Source organism: Monodelphis domestica, chromosome 3 (assembly GCF_027887165.1).
Source record: "Monodelphis domestica isolate mMonDom1 chromosome 3, mMonDom1.pri, whole genome shotgun sequence".
NCBI lineage: Eukaryota > Metazoa > Chordata > Mammalia > Didelphimorphia > Didelphidae > Monodelphis > Monodelphis domestica.
In genome coordinates, this window is record NC_077229.1 from 177,942,754 (window position 1) to 177,964,998 (window position 22,245).

At 35.8% G+C, this 22,245-nt stretch overlaps 1 protein-coding gene across 5 annotated transcripts in view; it reads right to left on the reverse strand.

The window, feature by feature from the left end:
- Positions 1-22,245, reverse strand: part of ESRP1 (epithelial splicing regulatory protein 1) — a 101,954-nt gene that overhangs the window by 74,880 nt on the left and 4,829 nt on the right. For all 5 annotated transcript variants that reach the window (XM_001379464.5, XM_007488122.3, XM_007488123.3 and 2 more), the window contains exon 4: positions 20,927-21,041. In XM_001379464.5, coding sequence (XP_001379501.2) covers positions 20,927-21,041 — 115 coding nt within the window. The remainder of the gene's footprint in view (positions 1-20,926; positions 21,042-22,245) is intronic.

A 22,245-nucleotide genomic window follows, 5' to 3' on the forward strand; every position in this document is an offset into this window, starting at 1 on the left:
AATAATCACCAGCAACAACTGGTGAATAAGAAGGATAACTCTCATTTTTGGTTGTCCAATGCTTCCCCCATTGCAAAAATAAGTGACTATCAAGTAATGAGGTTTGTTTTCATGTGGCAGTGAAATAGGCTTTGAAGGAATCCCAAAGAAGAAAGGTCAAACACATGGCCACAGCCATATGCAGCCAACATACTGTCCAAATATCTAACAAAATAAATAAAAATATGAGAAAGATAAATGATGTTAGTATGCGATTTTCTAAGTCAATATGATGAGCCCATAAGGAACCTTATGTAGAGTTCAGTGACTCTTGTTTCTCCTTGAGTTTGGCAGCAATGATCTAAAGTTCTAAAATTGCTTGGCAATATCATTATAATATTATAATTTGTATACCATATATAATTATAATATTTATTAAATGGGGGATTTAAAGACCCCCCCAAAAGATGTCTTTTGGAGGTTAATACTCATTTGGATGTTTTAAAGAAGACATTTGCTACAAAATCAGTCTCAATACATGGCTGACTAACACAAGTACAAGTAATAACAATAGTTGGCATTTATATAGCACTGGCTGCAAAGAGTTTTATGTATATATTATGCCATATGATCTTTACACCATGTTTTTGTGGTAGGTGCTGTTATGCCAGTTTTACAGATGGCAACACAGGCACAGTGGTTGAATTGCCCAGGATGAATGTATTAAGGGTCAGTGACACAATATGAAGCTAAGTCTCCTTTGAATGATCATGTTTGTGACTCTTTACAAAGCATTCTCTTCATAAGAATCCTGCCAAGTAGGTAATACAACTATCATCTCCATTTTGCATAGAAGTAAACTGTGTTTCTGGAGTAAGAAATGGCAAACCATTTCTAGTGTCTTTGCCAAGACAACCCCAAACAGGTGGAGCAGCTAAGTGGCTCTGTGGATAGAGAGCCAGAGATGGGAGCTCCTAGCTTCTAATCTCCCTTCAAACTTCCTAGCTGTGTGTGACCCTGAGCAAGTCACTGAAACCCAATTGCCTATTCTAGTCCAGATTGCTCTTCTGCCATGGAACTAATACTTAGGACAGAATGAGGGAAGGAGGGAAGGAAGGAAAGAAAATCCCATGTAGGGTCATGTAGAGTCAGAGAAGACTGAAACAATTGAACAATATGTCAGAGAGGTTAACAGACTCACTTCAGGTAACACAACTACGCAGAGAGCAAGGCTTCATGCTGTTTTACAGATCATTTAATATACTTGAGTTACATGACAGTTTTCAGATGGGTATACTCTAAAAGTTCTGTCCTGTGGATCAAACTTCTTTATATTCTCTTATTAGATGACTTCATCAGTTCCCATAGATCTAATTATCCTATCTATGCATGTCTTCTAAATTGATGTATACAGCCTGTCTCTCTCCTGAGTTCCACTCCTGTATCACCAGCTACTTAGTGGAAATTTCAGGTTGTATGTACTATAAGCATGTCAAATCCAGCTTATTCAGTAGCAGAACTTTTTGTCTTTTCTCTAAAACCCATCCTTCTGCCAAACTTCTGCATTTTTGTTGAGGGTCCTTCAACCTTTCAGTCCTCCTAGTTCACAACCCCAGAGTTATCTTTTCCCCCCTACAACCTTCATAACTAATCCGCTACAGCCATATTTCTATGTCTTATATTTCTTATAACTATGCCCTTCTCTCTACTCACAGAGCTACCACCTTTGTTCAAGCCCATATCATCTTGCAGATAGATTCTTGTAATAGTCTAGTCTCCTGACGCCAATTATTTCCAAATTCTCCTCTACCAAGTGACCAAAATGATTAACCTAAAGTACAGGTCTAACCATACCACTCCCCTTTTCACACTTCAGTGGCTCCTTAGTACCAACTTCTTTGTCTGGCATGTAAATCCATTTACAACCTGCCCCCAACCTACCTTTTCAGCCTTATTATACATTGTTCTTAACATACTCCAAAGTCCAGCCAAAGAGGCTCTTACATAGGACTGAATCTCTGTGCCTTTGTAGCACGTGTTGTTGATATGACTAGAATGAACTCTCTAAGGATTCTTCATTTCCTTCAAAATACAACCCATGCTCTTCCTTGTAGATGAAACTAACCCTTTGATGCCTCCCAGGTGTTATTGTATTTCTATATTCTTAGAAATTGTCTACACAAAAAGAACAGAAGCTCCTCATGGTCAGGAACTACTTTCCTTTTATCCTTGTATCTTCCATTCCTGAAATATGGTAGTCACTTAATGAAAGCATACTAATTTCTTCCTTGACATTCTTTCAGTTATACCCCTAAGTTATTTTCAGGTGAAAATGGAAATAAAGAATCATACATCACTTGAGTGAATCTAATACTAAAGCTAAAAAGCACTCTAGAATATAACCACACTTCTTGAACATTTTTTAAAACTCTTTACCTTCTGTGTTACTATCTGTTCTAAGAAAAGTGGCAAGGGCTAGGGTAATTAAGGTTAAGTGACTTGCCCAGGGTCACACAGGTAGGAAGTGTCTGAAGTTAGAAATTCACAGAACCCAGATTCCCTCAACTCCAAGGGTGGTGCTCAATCCACTGTGCTACCTCACTGCCCCCAAATTACTCTTTAACATATTTTTTTTACATGCCTAACTTGCCTCAAATCATTCAAATTATTCAATACTTGTGAGATTCAGCTTTTTGTTACTAAAAAGAATCATATTTTTCCAGGAATTGAACAGATAAATTAGTTTTGCTTTCATTTCAAAACTATGACGATCGTTTCTTAAATTTAAAATGCAACAGACAAAAAAAAAGCTAGTGTCCAACGTAAGCTAAAAGAAACATACCTTGCTCAAGTCTAATCAGGGGAAATATAATGATTCTCAAAGTATGGAAAATGTTTGGTCCTATATAATTAAAGCAATGATCAATCAATTGATATTCATCACTCCCCGGGAAATGTATGGTCTTCAGAAGGATTTTCATTCAAGCTTATTAAACTTGAGAATGTCATGACAAACTTATTTATATAATTATTTGGATAAAAAGCTCAATCTGGTATAGAGTTGACCAATGAGGATAAGTACAAACTCTTGAATTCTCTAACTAAAATGAAAACACCTGGGCCGGTCTAACAACCAGCAGTTTTTGCTATCTCTAGACGAAAGTGATTAAGTAGAGAGGGCCAGAGAATGCTGAACACTACTAGATGATAACTTTTGACCAAAGTGACCAATAAACAGGACAAAATAGTCTTCATTTTTTGTATCTCTCCCTTCTGCTTTTGAGCGAGCAGTAAGTTCTAAGAATTGGTCTTTCAGAGGTTCTAGAAATAGATATAAACTGTGACTATCCAACATTCAATCTTTGTCCAGTGAGCTGATGTACTTAACTAGAACATTCATACCAAATCCACGCTGACATTCTTGTGCTCTAATGTTCTCTTTGGAGAAATTAATCAAGAAGCTGGCCAACTTGGGTCATCATACAAGAACACTTTCATCTTGACTTGCAAAGATTCATAATGAGGTTAAGCAAATGAACTCCTATGAAAGTAAGTATAGTTCCTAGGTCATTTATAGTAGAAAATAAAGATGACATTCTGGAAACATAAAAAAACTCTCTGAACCAAGTCCTGGACACACAGTGACTATATAATACAAGGGTGCTGTTAACCGAGGAGGAGGATAGAATAGTATTTTGAAGGTTTAGAAAGCCTAACAGCCTAAAGGTTTGTATAGAGGTCTCACATATAAGAATTACTATCTCCCGCACCCTACCCCCATTCCAACAGAGAATGGTTTTTAAAAAATGGGTTCTATTATATTTAGACAAATTTAATCAATATAACAAGTTGACATGACAAGAAAAACAAAATAAAAATGTCCTTCTTCAGAATGCAGAAGAGACATGGCCATGAGGGTTAACACCAATTTCAAGTATACAAGAGTTCAGTTGCAAAAAACTTTATGTGAATATAATAGACACGAGCCATATTGTCTCACAGAACAATGAAGAGCAAGGAAGGGGTTAATGAGTTTGCTATAACTGAATCAAATGCTTTTTTATAGTCAACAGTGATATCTTGCAGTCTTTCTTTCTAGCCTTGCCCTCTGTCTTAGAAACAATACTCAGTAGGGGGCAGCTGGGTTGCTCAGTGGATTGAGAACCAAGCCTAGAAATGGGAGGTCCTAGGTTCAAATCTCACCTCAGACACTTCTCAGCTGTGTGACCCTGGGCAAGTCAATTAACCCCCATTGCCTAGCCCTTACCACTCTTCTGCCTTGGAACCAATACCCGGTTTTGATTCCAAGATGGAAGGTAAGGGTTTAAAAAAAATTAAAAAAGAACCAATACTCAGTATCTATTCCAAGGCTTCCAAGGCAGAATTCCAAGAAGTGGTAAAGGACTAGGCAAATGGAGTTGAGTGAATTGCTGAAAGTCATACAGTTAGGAAGTATTCTCTGTATTTTAATCCTGTTTAAGAAAAGATAAAGGGTTGTTTGTGGGGTTAAAAAAATTACAGTGCCACATAATGAAGCAAAAAATATTACTCCTCTAAAAATGGAGAGTTACAATAAAATTAAAACTATCTTTGCACAAAACTCTGTCGAAAATGTCTACAGGAATTGTGAAAGTTAAAACTGCCTATAATTTTAAAACAAAAATATCAACAATTTTTATTGCATCCTTATTTTCCACTACAACATAACAGTGTTTATAGGAAGGAACTAAACTTTCACTAATTTGAAAACATTCTGATCCATTCCAGTTGGTCTTATTCTCCCCCAGAGACAATTGGCTCATTTCTAAATTCTCATCCTTAATTCATACCACACCCCTATTCTACTTGCTTTTCTTGTCTTAACCAAATCCTAGCAAGTCTTCTAAGCTCAAGTTAAAGCCTACCTCTTTGCACAAAGTCTTCCTTACCTAATAGAGCCCAATTCTTTTTGTAATTTAATTTCCTATACTATCCATATAATCTGTATCACATAAATGTGAAACTCATATGGTCCTCTAATTTATCTAAGAATGCCCAATAATGTGAAATGAGCCCAACCAACCATGCACTCGATGCAAATGTGCACCTGATGCAAGTATGCATCTCTTCAATACAAACATTCTCCAACAGTGGCTTTTTTTTTTTTCATATGAACCTTAGAACAGAAGGCAGGATAACAAATGATAGTCTGAGCATTCCTCTGGTAAAGACAAAATGGACTAAGATCTAAGAGAAGGCTTTTAATACTTTGGGTAGAACCTTGATACAACCACATAGACCAAAATTACATAGGATAAGAGTATATATTGGTTGTGATCTGTACCAGTGCAAGGAAGTGCCTACATGAGTCATGGGTTCATTTAAATATGTCTCTCGTCTCTTCAAACAGACTAGATTTTTCAGCGTGTGGAATGTATCTCACATTTCTTTCGCAGAACTCAGAGAACTAGCACAATGCTTTAACCGTAGAAACAAAAAATAATACCTTGTTGACATGATTATGTACTCGTAAGTCATGGGACTGGGATAAAAAGGCCATGTAGCATATATTATATACATATTGGTACTTTTGAGCAAAACTTTCTGAAAAAAATTACTATGTATATATAAACCAATTTGATAAATAAAATATGAATTGTTTATAGCAAAAATTCATGTCTCTTGGCAAAATTCACAAAGCTATTTAATAAGGCACTTACAACCCAAGTATTTCTTCAATGAATTCATCTTCCTTATTACTGAGATTTTCTTGACTTATCTTAGTTCTAAGAATCATGCCTCAACTGGTTTTTCCTTTAAGCCACACACTAAGAGTCTCAAAACACTATATTATCTTTTTTTTAACCCAACCAACCTCACCTCCCTACCTCTCTACAATAAAAATAATAGTAGGGAATAGTTATAAAAGCTAACTACCTACAAAAGCAGAGGGATAAGAAAAACAACTGTCAATAATTACTTTCTTCATCAATTTATAATTATGCATCTATTCTTATTGCTGCCTGATCTTAAACCAATGAAGATGAGCCAGCCCCATGCCTCCTGATTTATGACTAGTCATGCAAAACTCATTCATTTTGCCCTCAAGGCAAGCAACAAGAGAGAACTGGATTGGCAAGCTTTATAATTGAGAACCAGCATAAGGAAATGTTCGAGGAGCGAAACATACACAGAGTAAAATGAGCATTTCTTTTGACCCTAAAAACAAAGGCTGTTTTCCAAATGTGGTACTTCAAGAACCAGTAATTTTGTTGCCACACAAACATAAATTGTAGCCTTTTTGCCACTTAGCAGATAGTCTTCCAGAATTGCTGTGGCTGAAGTTTAATCACCCTGTACCACACTGGTGAGAAGACTCTCCAAATTCAGACAGCCTAATCACGTAATACACAAAGTAGGGCAATGCAATGAATGGCACGAACTCAAGAGTCAAGGGTTGCCACCATAGCGTCGGGTTCAGGCAAAAAGTTTTAGTGACTACATCCTGATGTAAAAATCTTAAAAACATGATGAGAAATCTTTTCCAATCATAAACATTCCAGTTTCGGTGCCACCTTTAGTGGAAGTGTTTTGGGGGTGGTGGTGATAGGGGCAAGGCTGTTGTTGTTATTGATATTAGAGTGTTTAATCAGATTATGTTAAGCAAATGAAGTGAATATAAAGGACACATTTTAAACAGTCCTAGGAAGGTAAAAATAAATATTTCGATTTGTCTATCCTTTCAAAAGAATAGTCTTGAAATTTTAAACTTTATCAAATAAAAGCTATTTTATCTGTTAAAAAGAAACAACAAAATACTAAATGCATTTATAAAAAGACATCTCTAAATCAACTTCCCAATTTTATATGTACATAAACAGTTATATAATACTAAACTAAGAAAAGAAAAAAGGAAATACATATGTATAAAACATTTCCAGAAGACATATTTGTTGTATCTTAACCTTATGCTTGAAATTAGCAATTAGCAAATCTCTAATCTTGCTTTATTCTGTTTTGGAAATAGACATTGGCAAATATGTTAATTCAGAATAACTATCCCTTGTTACTGAAAATAGACTAGGAAAGTAATTAAGTATGAAGAAAGAAAAAGACTTGTTTAAACAAACTAGCATTTACTTTCCCAGATTCCTTTTTATTTAGTGGAAAAGCAGGGGTAAAAAAGCAATAAAATAAAATAAAAGATGATTATTTTTTTAAATGAGTTTGGACTCCACCTGCCAGTCTTTCTACTTTGCCTAACCAGTCAGTGTACAAGTAAAGAATACATCTAGAATGCAGAGTGAAATGAGCAGATCCAGGAGAACATTGTACACAGATGGAAAACGACGGAAACATTGTAGGACAATCATATATAATCGACTTTGCTACTGATAGCAATGCAAGGATCCAGGACAATCGTGAGGGACTTATGAGAAGTAATGTTATCCATGTCAAGAGTGTCAACTGTGGCAGTAGACAAGCAAAAGAAAAACCTATAACATCACTTGTTTATATGGGTATTGGATGTAGAGTTTTGGTTTTTAAAAGATTATTACAAACATGAATAACATGGAAATAGGTATTGAGTGATAATACATGTATAACCCAGTGGAACTGCTTGTCAGCTCTGGGAGTGGGGAGGGGAAAAATGGAGGGAAAGAACAAGAATTATGTAAGCATGGAAAAATACTTAAACTAAAAAAAAAGAATACATCTATAAGCAGAGATGGCCAATCTGTCAAACTTCACATTTTTCTCTCCTGCTCTTCTACTTTGCCTAGAAAGGTATACTTATACCTAATAAGAACAACAAGGATCACACTACACGGAGGCAGGTTTAGGCTTGCTGGAAGGAAACGACTTCTTAACTATTAGCTCTAAGAATGAAATGAGCTGCTTCAAAAGGAAGGGTGCTCCCTTCTCACTAGAGAGCAAGTGAAACCTGGATGACTGGTGGTGATTACCTTGTGGGGCAGCTTCCTGGTCAGGTGCAAGTTTGCTGAAGTTGTCTGAGATTTTATTATTCTCAAACTTATCTCAAAAATCTCTTAAATTGGCAGAAACAAGAATATTTAGTCTAACCCTTGAGTAAGTCAGTCAGCAAACATTTATTAAACACCTCTCATATGCCTGGCACTATGCTATGTGGCAGAGAAACTAAAAGTCAAAAAACAGTTTCTGCCTTGAGGCAGGCAAAAAGAACATATCCAAACCCTTCATAAGAAGCAGAGAAAGGAGTAAGCCAAGATTTTGGTCCTTCACCTTTAGGGTTCTTTCCATTTGAACATTATGGAAAGGAGAGGGGATCAGTTAGTTATTAAAAATAAAACAAAACACAACTTTACGTTGTCTCTTAGTAATAACTCTGAGACAGAAGAGCAGGTTTAAGTGACTTGCCCAAGGTAACACATCTAGGAAAAATCAGAGGCTAAATTTGAACCCAGGTCTTCTTGACTCCAAGCATAGAGCTTTATCTATTGAGTCATCTTGCTGTCCCTTAATTTAGCTCTTAATGCCACAAAACTGGAATAACAAATCACAGTAGAGAGGATATTAAAGTGAATGAAGTAATAAGCTGAGAAAAATTGCTTCCAAACCACTAGAAATGTAGAAGCATCAAATTGGTTTCCATGAAAACAAAATATAAGCCTTTTGAAATTCTAGCCTTCTTTTTGGGAGCTGAGAAAGAACTAGAACCTAAGAAGTTCTTCAAAATATTTATATCAGTTCTTTTGGTACCGGAAAAGAACTGAAAATCAAGGGGGTATCCATCATCAATCAGTGAATGACTGCACAAAACATGATAAACAAATGTAATAGAATATTTTATCCTTTAAGAAATAACAAAAGCAAATGTTTTAAAGGAATGAACAGATATCAAGTAATCAGACCACAATTTACAAGATCACAAAAACAACTTTGAAACAAGTTTGTTTTTTTAAACCCTTACCTTCCATCTTGGAGTCAATATTGTGTATTGGCTCCAAGGAAGAAGAGTGCTAAGGGCTAGGTAATGGGGGTCAAGTGACTTGCCCAGGGGCACAAAGCTGGGAAGTGTCTGAGGTCATATTTGAACTGAGGATCTCCCATCTCTAGGCCTGGTTCTCAATCCACTGAACCACCGAGCCGCCCCCACAAGAAACAGTTCTGAAAAATTCAGTGATCGACTATGATTCCAGAAGACTAAGAATGAGCCACAATATCCACACCTCCTGATAGAGAGATAACACACTCAGACATGTATTTTGACACATTGCCAACATGGACATTTTGCTTGATTATGTGTTAAAAGGGTTTTGCTTTTCTTTTTCAGTGGGGGTGGAGTGAGAAAATGAATTCCTAATTATTGAAAAAATGAAATGAAAGAGAAAAGAGGAACTCATGAAGTTCCCTCCTAGAAAGATTTTTTATCTTTTGCTCAAACTTTTTGACTCAAAATAGTTCTAATTTTAAAGGTCAAAATTTTAACAAAATCCTTTGATGGCTGTTTTTAGATCTCCAGTTAAAAATATATCTAAAGTGTATTTTCCCCTATATCATAATGAAGTTCAAACTCATCTTATTGAAGACTAAACCAGATTGTGCTGACTACTACAACAGGTGCCAAAGGGTTCAGGTTCTCTGACTTTGCTCACATTCGTAGATATCAAAATAATTTTTCCTAATGTTCCATGACCAAAACCAATTCAACTGTTTGATTTTTCAGTATTATATACATAAACACATATATCTTCTGTGGTGACAGAGGAAATAAAATTGAAGATAGACATTAGTACATTTACCTTCTATGTTAGAATTAATAGTACATATTAGTTCCAAGGCAGAAGAGTGGTAAGGGCTAAGCAACTGGGGTTCAGTGATGTGCCCATGATAACACAGCTAGGAAGTATCTGAGGACAGAATTGAACACAGGATTTTTGTCTCCAAGTCTAACTATCTACTGAGCCACCTAGCTAATCCTTTCCCATCCTTTCTGAAGTCATACTTTAGAAGCCATGCCTCAAATGATCAAAAGATATGAACAGGCAGTTCTCAAAAAAAAAAAAAAGAATGGAAAGCTACCAACAAATATGAAAAAATACTCCAAATCACTAATAAGGACAAGTTCTAAAAACTCAAATTCTACTTCACTTCCATGAAATTGGCAAACATGACCTTTCCCCCAAATGAGTTTCTGGGGCCATGGGAAAAAGGTAGTGTCAAAAGAAGTATGAAGTGGTCCCACCTTTCTGAAAAAACAATTTAAAACCCTAAAACTTAGTAAAGTAGAGGCAGCTAGACAGCTCAGTGGATAGGGTCGGACCTTGAGATGAGAGGTCCTGGGTTCAAATCTGTTCTCCAATACTTCCTAGCTGTGTGACCCGAGGCAAGGCACTGAACACCAATTACCTAGCCCTTACTGCTTTTCTGCCTTGAAACAATTACTAAGAATGTCTTCTAAGATAAGAAGGTATGAGTTGAAAAAGAAAAAGAATAAATCCACTGTCCTTTGAGTCAGTGATATCACTATTAAGTACAGTATATATGCCAAAAGGATGAAGAGGGCAATCATTCATAATTACAAAAACATTTATAGTAGTTGTTGTAGCGAAGACCTAGAAAGAAAGTAGGTATTCTTTGGGAAATGGTGGGATAAATTATGATTTAGTATGCAAAAGTAATGAAATTGTTCATGTTTGTTGATGTTTGCCAAATGCATTTAAAAAAAGCCATGCTGGGGCATCTGGGTGGCTCAGTGGATTGAGAATCAGGCTTAGAGACAGGAGGTCCTAGGTTCAAATCTCGCCTCAGACACTTCCCAGCTGTGTGACCCTGGGCAAGTCACTTTACACACACACACACACACACACACACACACACACACACACCCATTACCTAGCCCTTAGCACTCTTCTGCCTTGGAGCCAATACACAGTACTGACACCAAGAAGGAAGGTAAGGGTTTAAAAAAAAAATTCTTTTTAAAGCAACCTCAATTGATCCCTCAAATAATTTTCTTTAATGCATCATGTTAATACAATTTTATTCATTAATTCACCTTGAATGACATGAGATCTCATTAATATGGGAGGTTGGTATAGAGAAGATGACATGGTTTAATTGCACATCTCTTCTTCCTCTTCACAACCCTTCCCTAATATTAGAATGTATCACATTCTACTGTATGACCAGATTGATGAGAAAGAGGCAGATTAACTTGGCAGACTAGCAAATAAACAAAACAACAAGATCCATTCCAGTCACACACAAGTTAAGAGGAATTAACTTTTAAGAAAACCAATATATGGCTCTAATAGAATACTACTGTGTTATAAGAAATAATAAATAGGGGCAGCAAGGTGACTCAGTGGAGTATTAGACCTGAAGACAGGAGTTCCTGGGTTCAAATCTGACCTTAGACACTTCCTAGTTGTGTGACCCTGGGCAAGTCACTTAACCCCAGTTGCCTATACCCTTTAACACATTTCTGCCTGGGAACTGATACTTAGTATTGATTCTAAGATAGCAGGTAAGGGTTAAAAATAATGAGTAGGAAGATTTCAGTAAAATCTGGAAAGGCATGAGCTGACATACAGTGAAGAAAGCAGAATCAGGAGAACATGGTACATAGTAACAATACTGTACAATGAACAACGGTGAATAACTGATTCTTGACAATACAATGATCTAAGACAATCCCGTAGGACTCCCTGAAAAATGCCAGCTGCTTCCAGAGAAAGAACTGGTAGAGTGTGAATTCAGACTAAAGCATACTGTTTCATTTTTATTCTTCGTTTTTTAATTTGTGGCTTCTTACACAACAGAATTAATATGGAAAAATGTTTTACATTATTTAACATATAAAATCTATCATATTGCTTATTATCTCAGTGAGGAGAGGGAAAAGGAGGGAGAGAATTCAAGGGGAGGGAAGGAAGGAAACCTAGATACTATCTTCTTCCTTACTTTGTCAACGTAAGACATTTCAATTTCTTGAAATGCTTTCACATCTAATAGCTTGTTTCACACTCTCCAAACAACCCTGTAGAATGAGTTAGTTGAGGCATTACTAAGCAAACTTGGCTCCAAAGAAAAATTGGAAGAATACACCTTCCTTTCTTCATTGCAGGAAAGGATACTGTTCTATGCAGGTGATTTATTAGTTTAACAGAATTATTTTTCCTCTTTCTTTTTCAGTCTTATAAGGGGTAGCTTGCTTGCTGGATAACCGAGCAGGGAAGAATATACTGAAAAAATGAGGAGCGAATTTCAAGCCTGGAGTCAGGAAGATCTGGTGTTCAAACCTGTCCTCAGACACTTCCTGGCTGTGTGACCCTGGGCAAGTCATTTAATCCCCATTGCTCAGCCCTTACTACTGCTCTTCTGCCTTGGAAATGATACTTAGTATTGATCCTAAGACAGAAGGTAAGGATTTAAAAAAAAATGACTGTGATATAAAAACAAAGTATCAAGCACACACAGAAACAATTTTTTAAAAATATCAGTAAACATCTGTCAATCATCACTACAGTCATCATTTAGCAAGCACCTATGCATTGAGAGCTCTGGGTTAGGCTTTTTGGGAAATTCAAAGCTTGCATAAGTGATGTCCCTTTTATCATAAGACTTAAGTCTTTTAGGAGTTTAATACAAATGCAGAGATGAGACTTCTTTATGCCTAAAGTCACATCTGCTAAGCAACAGAACTTTTAAAAAGGATCTTCCAAGAGAAAGAAGTCATAAGAATCCTGGTTTCCCAGCTTCAAGGGTCCTGCTCTATCATCAATCTCAGGTATCACCATGTACAGTCATTCTGCACTATATCACAGCTCACTTCTTGCAGCTTCTCTGCATTGCGGATTTTAAAAAAAATCTAATTTTGTATTGCGGAGTTACACTTATTGTGGCACACTATTGACTGATAGAATGAAAGGCAACCAACCACAGTGCTGTGTTCTATATCTTGGGTGCTAATTGGCTCAGTGAATGTAGGTTAATAAGAGTGTGGGAAAGGTTTATAGGAGAGCGGTAAAGGTTTATAAAGCCTTAAAATATATATATAAATAATAAATATAATGCCGTTACTTCACGAATTTTCACCTACTGTGGGGGTCTCGGAAATGTAATTCCCGCAATACGTAAAGGGGCACTGTACACTAAAATGCACCTCCACCATGGAGACTGGAACAACCTCCAGGAAGTAATGCAGAGTGAAAGGAGCAGAACCAGGAAAACATTGTACACAGAGACTGAGACACTGTGGTACAATCGAAGGTAATGGACTTCTCCATTAGGGTCAATGCAATGTCCCTGAACAATCTGCAGGGATCTAAAAAACACTATCCACAAGCAAACGATAAACTGTGGGAGTAAAAACACAGAGGAAAAGCAACTGCTTCACTACAGGGGGGAAGGGGATACGACTGAGGAGAGACTCTAAATGAACACTCTAATGCAAATACCAACAACATGGAAATGGGTTTGAATCAAGGACACATGTGATACCCAGTGAAATTGCACATGGGCTATGGGAGAGGTGGTGGGAGGGGGGGAGGGAAGAAAAGAAAATGATCTTTGTTTCCAATGAATAATGTTTGGAAATGACCAAATAAAAATTAAAAAAATAAAAATAAATAAAATGCAACTCCAAATGAATGCATGAGAATCAAATGTATAATTTCCAAGAGAAAGTAGAGTTTTCACTACTCCCCCAACACCCCCCAAAGAAACATTAATTATAATAATAGAAAGGAAAACAGTGGAAAACACTTCAGAACTCTGATCTATCACATGGCCACCAGAGACTTCAGTCTGCCTCTTGACAGAATTAATTCTAAATGTAGAAAGAGATATACATTTTTAGACATTTTGATTTGTTTTGCTTGACTGCACTTGTTAAAAGAGAGTTATGGGGGCAGCTGAGTGACTCAGTGGATTGAGAGCCAGGCCCAGAGATGGGAGGTCCTGGGTTCAAATCAGATCTCAAATACTTCCTTGTTGTGTGATCCTGGACAAATCACTTGACCCCCATTGCCTAGCCCTTAGCACTCTTCTGCCTTGGAACCAATACACAGTATTGACTCCAAGACAGAAGGTAAGGGTTTAAATTAAAAAAAAAAAAAGGAATTTTTTAAATGTTCTCCCTTCTTCCCCACCCTCTCTCTCTCTTTCTCTTTTTAAACTCTTACTTTCCATCTTGTAATCAATACTGTGTATTGGTTCTAAGGCAGAAGAGTGCTAAGGGCTAGGCAATGGGGGTTAAGTGACTTGCCCAGGGTCACACAGCTGGGAAGTGTCTGAGGTGAGATTTGAACCTAGGACCTCCCATCTCTAGGCCTGGCTCTCAATCCACTGAGCTACCCAGCTGCCCCCCCATTTTAAAAATTCTTGAAAAAAAAAAGAATATCTGATACTCTAATTCAATATTAAAATTCCACATATCACAAAGCCAAATAGTTTCATCTAGTCATATAATTAGTCCCCTATGCTTTATTAAAGGTAATAATGCATATCTAAAGCTGTTTGTTTTTTAATTGTATTGATCTCTTTTTATGTCATTCATTTAATAAACCATTTAAAAAATCACTTCAGTAAAGCCAAATAATGAATTAATTATAGTTGGATAGCATATGCAATATTTCATACCCAAAATTCACCATGCCATGACTAGGTACTTTTTCATGCCCAAGGATGAACCATTATAATCATACTAAACTCAGTTTCACTTTTTTCTATTTATATTGAGTAATTTAATATATAGGTATAAATTTTCATTGTACTTTGAATTGGTTCATATAAATATTTTCATATGACTGATTTCTTCTTTCATTTCTGTATGACTGATTTTTTTCATGATCATCATACATTTAGGCACCATAAATTGTTTAACATTTTAGATAGTGTCTTACCCTAATATCAGACTGCCTTCCAAAATTAAGTCAATTCCCAAATCCTTCAAGATTGTACTAGGATACCTGCATTTCATCAGTCCCGCTGACAGTGACTATTTCCATCTATTTTCTTTGACAACTTTCCTGGTTTTAAAATAAAACCTGAGTTAGTTTAATTATCATTTATTTTATTAGTACCTTGAGGGCTAGACTCAGTAATTGTTCATCTTTAAATCCCCAATATGATTACATGATCTGCTATAGGCACAGAAATATTTATTGATTTGAAGTAATCTTCCATATGCCTATTAATTGTTTAGGATCCTTTTTTGAGAATCTTATTTCTATCCTTTGAATACTTACCATTGGAGTAATGGCTCTTTGTCTTAGATATTAATGTTAATTCTCTTTATTATTTGGGCATTGGATCTTTATCAAATGAATTTGATGCAAATGTTTTTTTCCTTAATATCTTCTTAGGCTAACAATTTATTTGTTCATGATGCTAAGTATCTAAATTGATGAGATTTTTAATTTCTGAATTAAGAGTATCCAAAAGCAAAAAGAACTGCCAATAGCTGAAACCCTGGTTAAACCACAAATAATCAGGTCCTGACTAATGGCGCAATCAACATATTAAGAACTATATCATTACTTTATACTACTTTATACAAGCTTCTAAAAATGCTCACTATTTTATAGAACTCTTGAAAAGAAAAAAAAATCACACCAAAAAGGCACATTTGCTCAGTAACCAATAAAATGTTTCTAAACACCATTTTCCCCAGAATGTAGTGTTTCCTAAAAGATCTAGAATAATTCCTGAATCAAAAATCCCAGAAGCCACAATTTTACTAGTTCCAATGCTGCAATGATTCACCTGTTTAAGGAAAAGGCAGCTGGCATCCATCAATCTACATAATGTTTCTTCCTGCCAGGTTTCCCTTTTTTTCCCTGATGACAATGTATTTTCTGAAAACTCACAAGTCTGATATCAAAAGAGGTCCTAGGGAGTTCTCCTCCAGTAGATGTAATACCTGAGCAATGGTTAGGGGCAATAAGAAAACCCATAAGTATATAGAGAACTTCTGGAGGCACTCAGAGCACCAAATACAATGAGAGCACTAGACTTATTTGAGACAAAGTCCTTAATTTGTTCCCCAAACACCCATAATGAATTCTTTTCCCCAATCATTCTCCTCATCCATAAGGGGGACAACATTCTCTTATTTCTTGGGTCAGTGATGGTGAAACTTTTAGAGGTGAGTGCAACCCATTCGCACACACACACATAGGGGAGGGAGGAAGTGCTCCCATTGGACTGCTAGGTGGGTGAAGTGAGGAATATCCTCAGCAAGTAGAGGAGGAGGAGAGTAGCCCAAGTACTCTGCTGCCTGTGAGCTGCCTACCTTACCTACTGTGGGCTCCCAGTGGGCTGCTAGGCAGAAGATGTGAAAAGACACTATCAGGAGCAGCTCCACCTGAGTCCCTCTGCCTTTCTAGTAATGACTGCGATGGGGGGGGAGTGCTCTGCATACCATCTTTGGCACCTATGCCATAGGTTCATCATCAATATCCTAGTTGGTTTGTAAAATATTTATTGAAATCTCTAAGAATGCCATTTCAGCTGAACATTGCAAAATTATAACAAGTTTAACACTGTGTTATTGACGAGAAAACATGCCTTCCTCCACATTCTCTGCCAAAGTATAGGGCTATGGGTGTGGAATATTGCATATCCTGTCAAAGTTGTTGTGCTGGTTGGGTTTGGCAACTGACTTTTCCTCCACCTCTTTTTTATTCTTTGTTCCAAGGGCTAGATAAATGTTATATACATAGGGAGGAATATAGATATAGATATATGAAAATGAATGTGATGTAAATAAAAACAAAAAGTGATCATAAAATGCTTTGAAACATAAAACTAAGACAAAAGGCAGTTAGTTGCAGTGCTAATTTCCAAGAACATCCACCAGGTCCAAATTTATGATACATAAAATTTATGATACATAAAAATCAATTGGGAAGATAAAATAAGCAGTGTGTTCCATAATCTGAAGAAATCAAATGAGATAATATAGGAAAAACTCCTTGCAAATCTTAATGCTCTGATAATACACATATAACCAGATCGAATCACCTGCCAGTACCAGGAGAGGGGAGGGAGGGAGGGAGGGAGATAAGGTCAATGATATAACTTGGGAAAACTTCTGTAGAAACTTTGTTATTACATGTAATTGGTAATAAATAAATAAATTTTGTAAAAAACCTTAGTGCTCTTTATAAATACTAGCAGGCATCTGGCAGCACATTGCCTGGCTTCCCTATGCCTTCATTTTGTATAAAGGGGAATACCTCTCTTCTATGTCAAGAGAAATCACAAAGAATGAAGCACTGTCCAGAAAATGGACCATTTGCAGATGAAAGAGATTTTGTAATCCCCTAAATCCTATAAAAACTATCAATCTCTGCTAGACAAGAATTGGCTAAAAGATGTTCCTTTCACTCCCACACTGGTTGACCAGGTTGAGCAGGTAATCCTCAGGCACATGACTCCCTATCTACTTGGCTAACAGTGCCACAAAATTGCCAACAGGACATTTAAGCTTAAAGACCTGAACATGCTCATCAAGTTCTGGATTCCACACTGTCATCCCAACACTTTAGAAAGACAGCCTTTTTGTGGCCTTAAAGTACAGAATGGACCTCCATTTCAAGCATCATGAAGCTGTTTTGCATAGATAAGGACACTCATAAAAATTTTGAAATGCAGTTCCAGATGGCTCCATTTGACCTGAAGAAATGTTGCTCATGTATCAGTGAAAGGAACTCTCTGAATAGGCATTACAAAATAAATTAAATCATCACAGGTTTAACACATATGCAATCAGTGTGCACACATGTTCACGTGTACACACACTCACTGTGCTATTTAGATTCAAATCCAAAGACACCTTGAACAGTATTTTCATCAAGGAAAAGAGTCCTAAAAAGATTGAAAGCTCACTTCATATTTCACTGAGTATTTTTCCAAGATAGCAAAAATAAGAAGGATGGTATAAAGGATGGAGGACCATTTGGGAACTATCAACTCTTGCTTCTGACACCAGCTCTACTAGTTGTGTGACCATGGATATGACATAATCTCTCAATATCCTTGTTCAACAAAAACTAAGATTCCCACACCCACAAAACCAAAAAGATCCAGCAAAAAGAAAACTTCCAACAGTTCTGAAAAATCCTTTCTATGCTATCAAAATACTCCAGAGAAACTGCACTCTGATAAAGTTGTTTTTCTTATAAAATAATTACCAAAAAAAGGTGCCCTAGTTTTGTACTGGATTTATTATCTGCCCATATTAAATTTGCAAGAGGTACTTCTATCCAGACATTATACAAGCCTTTGAACACATTTTAATAAGTTCAGGCTAAATGTTTGTTTCTTTAGCTACATACAGTAGCCATTTCACAGTTCAGAATTGTTATCGCCAGGATTTCTGGGAATCTACCCAAAAAGACTCTGTAGGAGATCTGATATCATAACTTCAATCAAGTGCTACCCAAAAGACCTTTTGCATAGTGCCTTGTTCAACCATCAAAATTTGTGAAACTTCAAAAGTGTAGCTTTTAAATTTTAAGTCCTATAACCAGTCTACAGTGAAACTACATTAAGAGCACAAGAGATTAAATAGTCCTGTGAATATCAATTAACAAAAATATTTTGGATAAACATATCAGAAGTGCTAACTGGATGTATTAAAACAGTTATCTTGACTATGGATAGAGAATACTGCATATAATGTCAGTCTTTTTCAATATATTGGTTAGTTTTGATGAATTGTTTTTTCTCTTTTTAAAAAAAATTCTTTGTGGCAAGGGATTGCTCTCTAAGAGTGGAAAGGGAAGGGAATACATTGGGAAATATGAATGTAAAGACAAAAAAGTTTATTTAAAAAAAATAAAGACTGTCAGGGAAAAAAGTATAAAAAATAATCACTCAATTCATACTAAGTAGACCAGATTATATATATGAAAATAATAAACCTCCAAAGCAAATGTTAAACTTTTAACAGGTCTTGCTTGAGTTGCAGAAGATAAATGTAATGATTAGCACAATTAAGAAAACTACCAATCTAGTTGTGACTGACAGTTTTTAAAAATTCTCACTTATATCTCAAATAGTAAATTGCAATTTCCATATTCATCTAGAACATAAAATGTTTCCTATTTCTATTAGCATTACTGAGATTATTAATCTTTCTATAATGATTCCTTCTCTCTTAAGATAACCTGTTGCCTATTTTGCTCCATTGTACAGATTTTCCAAGAGTTTTTTGACTATACATTTTTAAAGAGTTGAAGGTAGTATGAATGACTTATTTTAAATATTCAAAATCTTTCAAAGTTAGTATTTTTTAAAAAGGGCTAAGTAATCAGGCTTAAGTGACTTGCCCAGGGTCATACAGCTAAGAAATGTCTAAGGTCAGATTTGATGCCAGCTCCCTCCAACTCCAGGTCTGGCACTCTATCCAATGTGCTACCTAGCTTGCCCCAAAGTTTGTATTAAGATACTGATGAGTAGTAAAGCCACCGATCTAAGAGAACTTGGGGGAACTGTCTTTCATCCTCCTCCAAGAACTAGTCATGCTAAAGTAACAGTACATTGTTAAAACTTAAAACACAAACCTTAACTCTAATCAATCAATCCTAAATAAGACAAATTACCCCGAATTCAGTAAATGGAAAGTTGGCCAGGAAGGCTATTTTTAAGAAAAAACCCTTACCATTAGAATCCACATGAAGTATCAGTTCCAAGACAGAAGAGTAGTAAGATTAGCTAGGCAATTGGGGTTAAGTGATTTGTTTAGGGTCACACAGCTAGAAAGGGTTTGATGTTAGATTTGAACCCAGCACCTCCCATCTCTACCTAGTTGCACTAAGAAGGCTATTTCTAAAATAAAATATTTTAGTTATTACAATGCTTAAAATATTGATATTCACTAAGAAGCCCAGTAAAAATATTCAAAGTTTAAAGGCAAATTTAATAATTTTTAAAATGTCTAGAAATTTGAATCTGAGATCCAACTATTTCAGTACCTTTGGGGAGGGGAAAGCTTGATCAATTCTATAATTTGCTTTCCTTATTTATGTATCAGAATGCTGTTACTGTTTATTAGTACTGTGAAGAAGAAAGTAATGTTTGTCATTAAAGATCACTAGTAGGTTTATGGACACCAAACTTCTCCATATTACATAAGATAAAAATACATACAATGTTAGTATATTCAGATAAATCAAACATAACCCAAGTTTTCATAGAGATATGTAGAATATAGTTTAGCTGAGATTATTGGGAACAATTTTACAAAAGAGTTTGGATAGGGTCAAAGGTGCTCATGAGAAAAAAAAAAGACAAAAAATAAGAATAAAAATTCTAATTAATTCCCAAGAAACCCAAAGCCAAGTAAAGAACCAATATATTCCCCCAAAAGGACCAAATACCCTTGGAAAAGGCACTGAATTTTGAGTGAAAGGAACCACCTCAGATAGTACCACTATGTCCCTGTCCAAATTGCTTAACCTCCTTGGGCTTCAGTTTCTTTACTTGTAAAAGCATTGGTCTAGATTGGCCAGAACTATCATCTGGCTCTCCATTTATGATTCTACCCGTGGTGCTAAGATTTGATAGGTAAGACTGGGGTATAAATGATGGGGAAGGTAATGATTTCTATTTCAATTAATCTCCATGAAAAAACAGTAAGCCAAACAAGTCATCTTCACAGAAGTGAATTATAAATGTAGTTAATCTATTAACAAAATCCATCTCCAATTGTTTTCCTTGCTCAAACTCAGTAGAACAGGAAAGTATTTTAGAATAATATGCTTGTACTTCAAATATTAGTTTTACTATCTCAGTGTAGAATCATGCTGGGCCATGTCTTCTTTACCTATGATCTCCTTTAAAAAAGTCAATTATAACATTGTTTTTCAAAGTACATTCACCAAGATTCTAAGTTGATGCCTCCACATAGGTCTATAAACCGTCTTTTCACTGGATAGCTGATTTGTTTGGATCCCAATAATTAAAAGGATACAATCTGTCATTGCTGCAACATCCAATTTGTCAATATCAGGTGAACCAGGACAACACTTCTTGAATTCTTTCCGGAGATCAAAAAAGGAGTAGAAGCATTCAGGCAATAATACATTCTGAGAAAGGACAAGGTAGTTACTCATAGCTAAATTGTATCTTATCTAATGTTCCCAAATCTTAAAAACAATGGCCTGCTATAATTTGAATTTGTATGATTTCATTCCATGAAATCTCAAAATCAATAAAAAAACAAAAATTTAACACTTGGGAAAGGCTACCACATATACCATGTCATCTCATTCTAAAGCTTTAATACATTCCATCCATATTCCCATTTCTTTTATTTGACTACCTTGATGTCAATATTGCATTTTAACTATATAAGCCTTGATCAGTACCTATAAATGGCAAAGCCGATCCTTTCAATTTTGCCATTACCAAAGAACACACAAAGCTGTATTAGAATTTGATATTATTTCTGTCTTAACCTCAAATTTAAATTACTGTATCATTTTATAGTTAAACTCTACTAAGGCACAAACTGATTGATTAAAAGCAATCACTGCAGTGGAGGTACTATGATAGAAGCAAGGGCTACAAAGACAAAATTTAGTAGTCCCTACCTCCAAAGGGCTTACAATATAGTGCAATTCTGGAAAGTATAAAAATATTAGAAATTCTTAATTTCCATAGGAGCGCCTGTTGTAAGTATAATCAACTCCTGATTATCTTCATGTGTTTATTTGCTTTGCGATTTAACAGAGGGGAATTTATTCTTTCTTTGTTACTAAGCACTTATCTGGTGTCTCCCCACCAGATGGAAGACAGCAAATTAAGTGAAAAAAAGATTAGAAGTCAGAGGTCCCAGTTCTGATCTCAGCTCTAAAGTTTACTGCCACCATGTGACCTTGGGCAAATCACTTCTCTGGGGTTTAGTTCCTCAACTGTAAAATGAAGGGGTTCAAATAAATAGTCCCTAAAAGTCCATTTTGGTTCTAAAACTATGATGCTATGTGCAGAGTTTAAGATTAATTTTAATAGTACTCTTACCTAATAAACCTAAATCTGCTCATTTAAAGTCAGTACATTCCAAAACTAAATAAGTAAAATAACTTTACCAACTGTTTAATACTTTAAGCAACTGTTTTTGTCTAACCACAGAGATGGAAATAGATTTTATACTGTTCTTTTAAAACAGTTCTGGCATGCCTCCCACCTCTTGGCAGAAGTAGTAGATTATTGGTGTAGAATGAGGCATGATTTTTCTGATGTGGCTATGTTGAATTGTTTTCTTTTACTACAATTCTTTGATATTAGGAA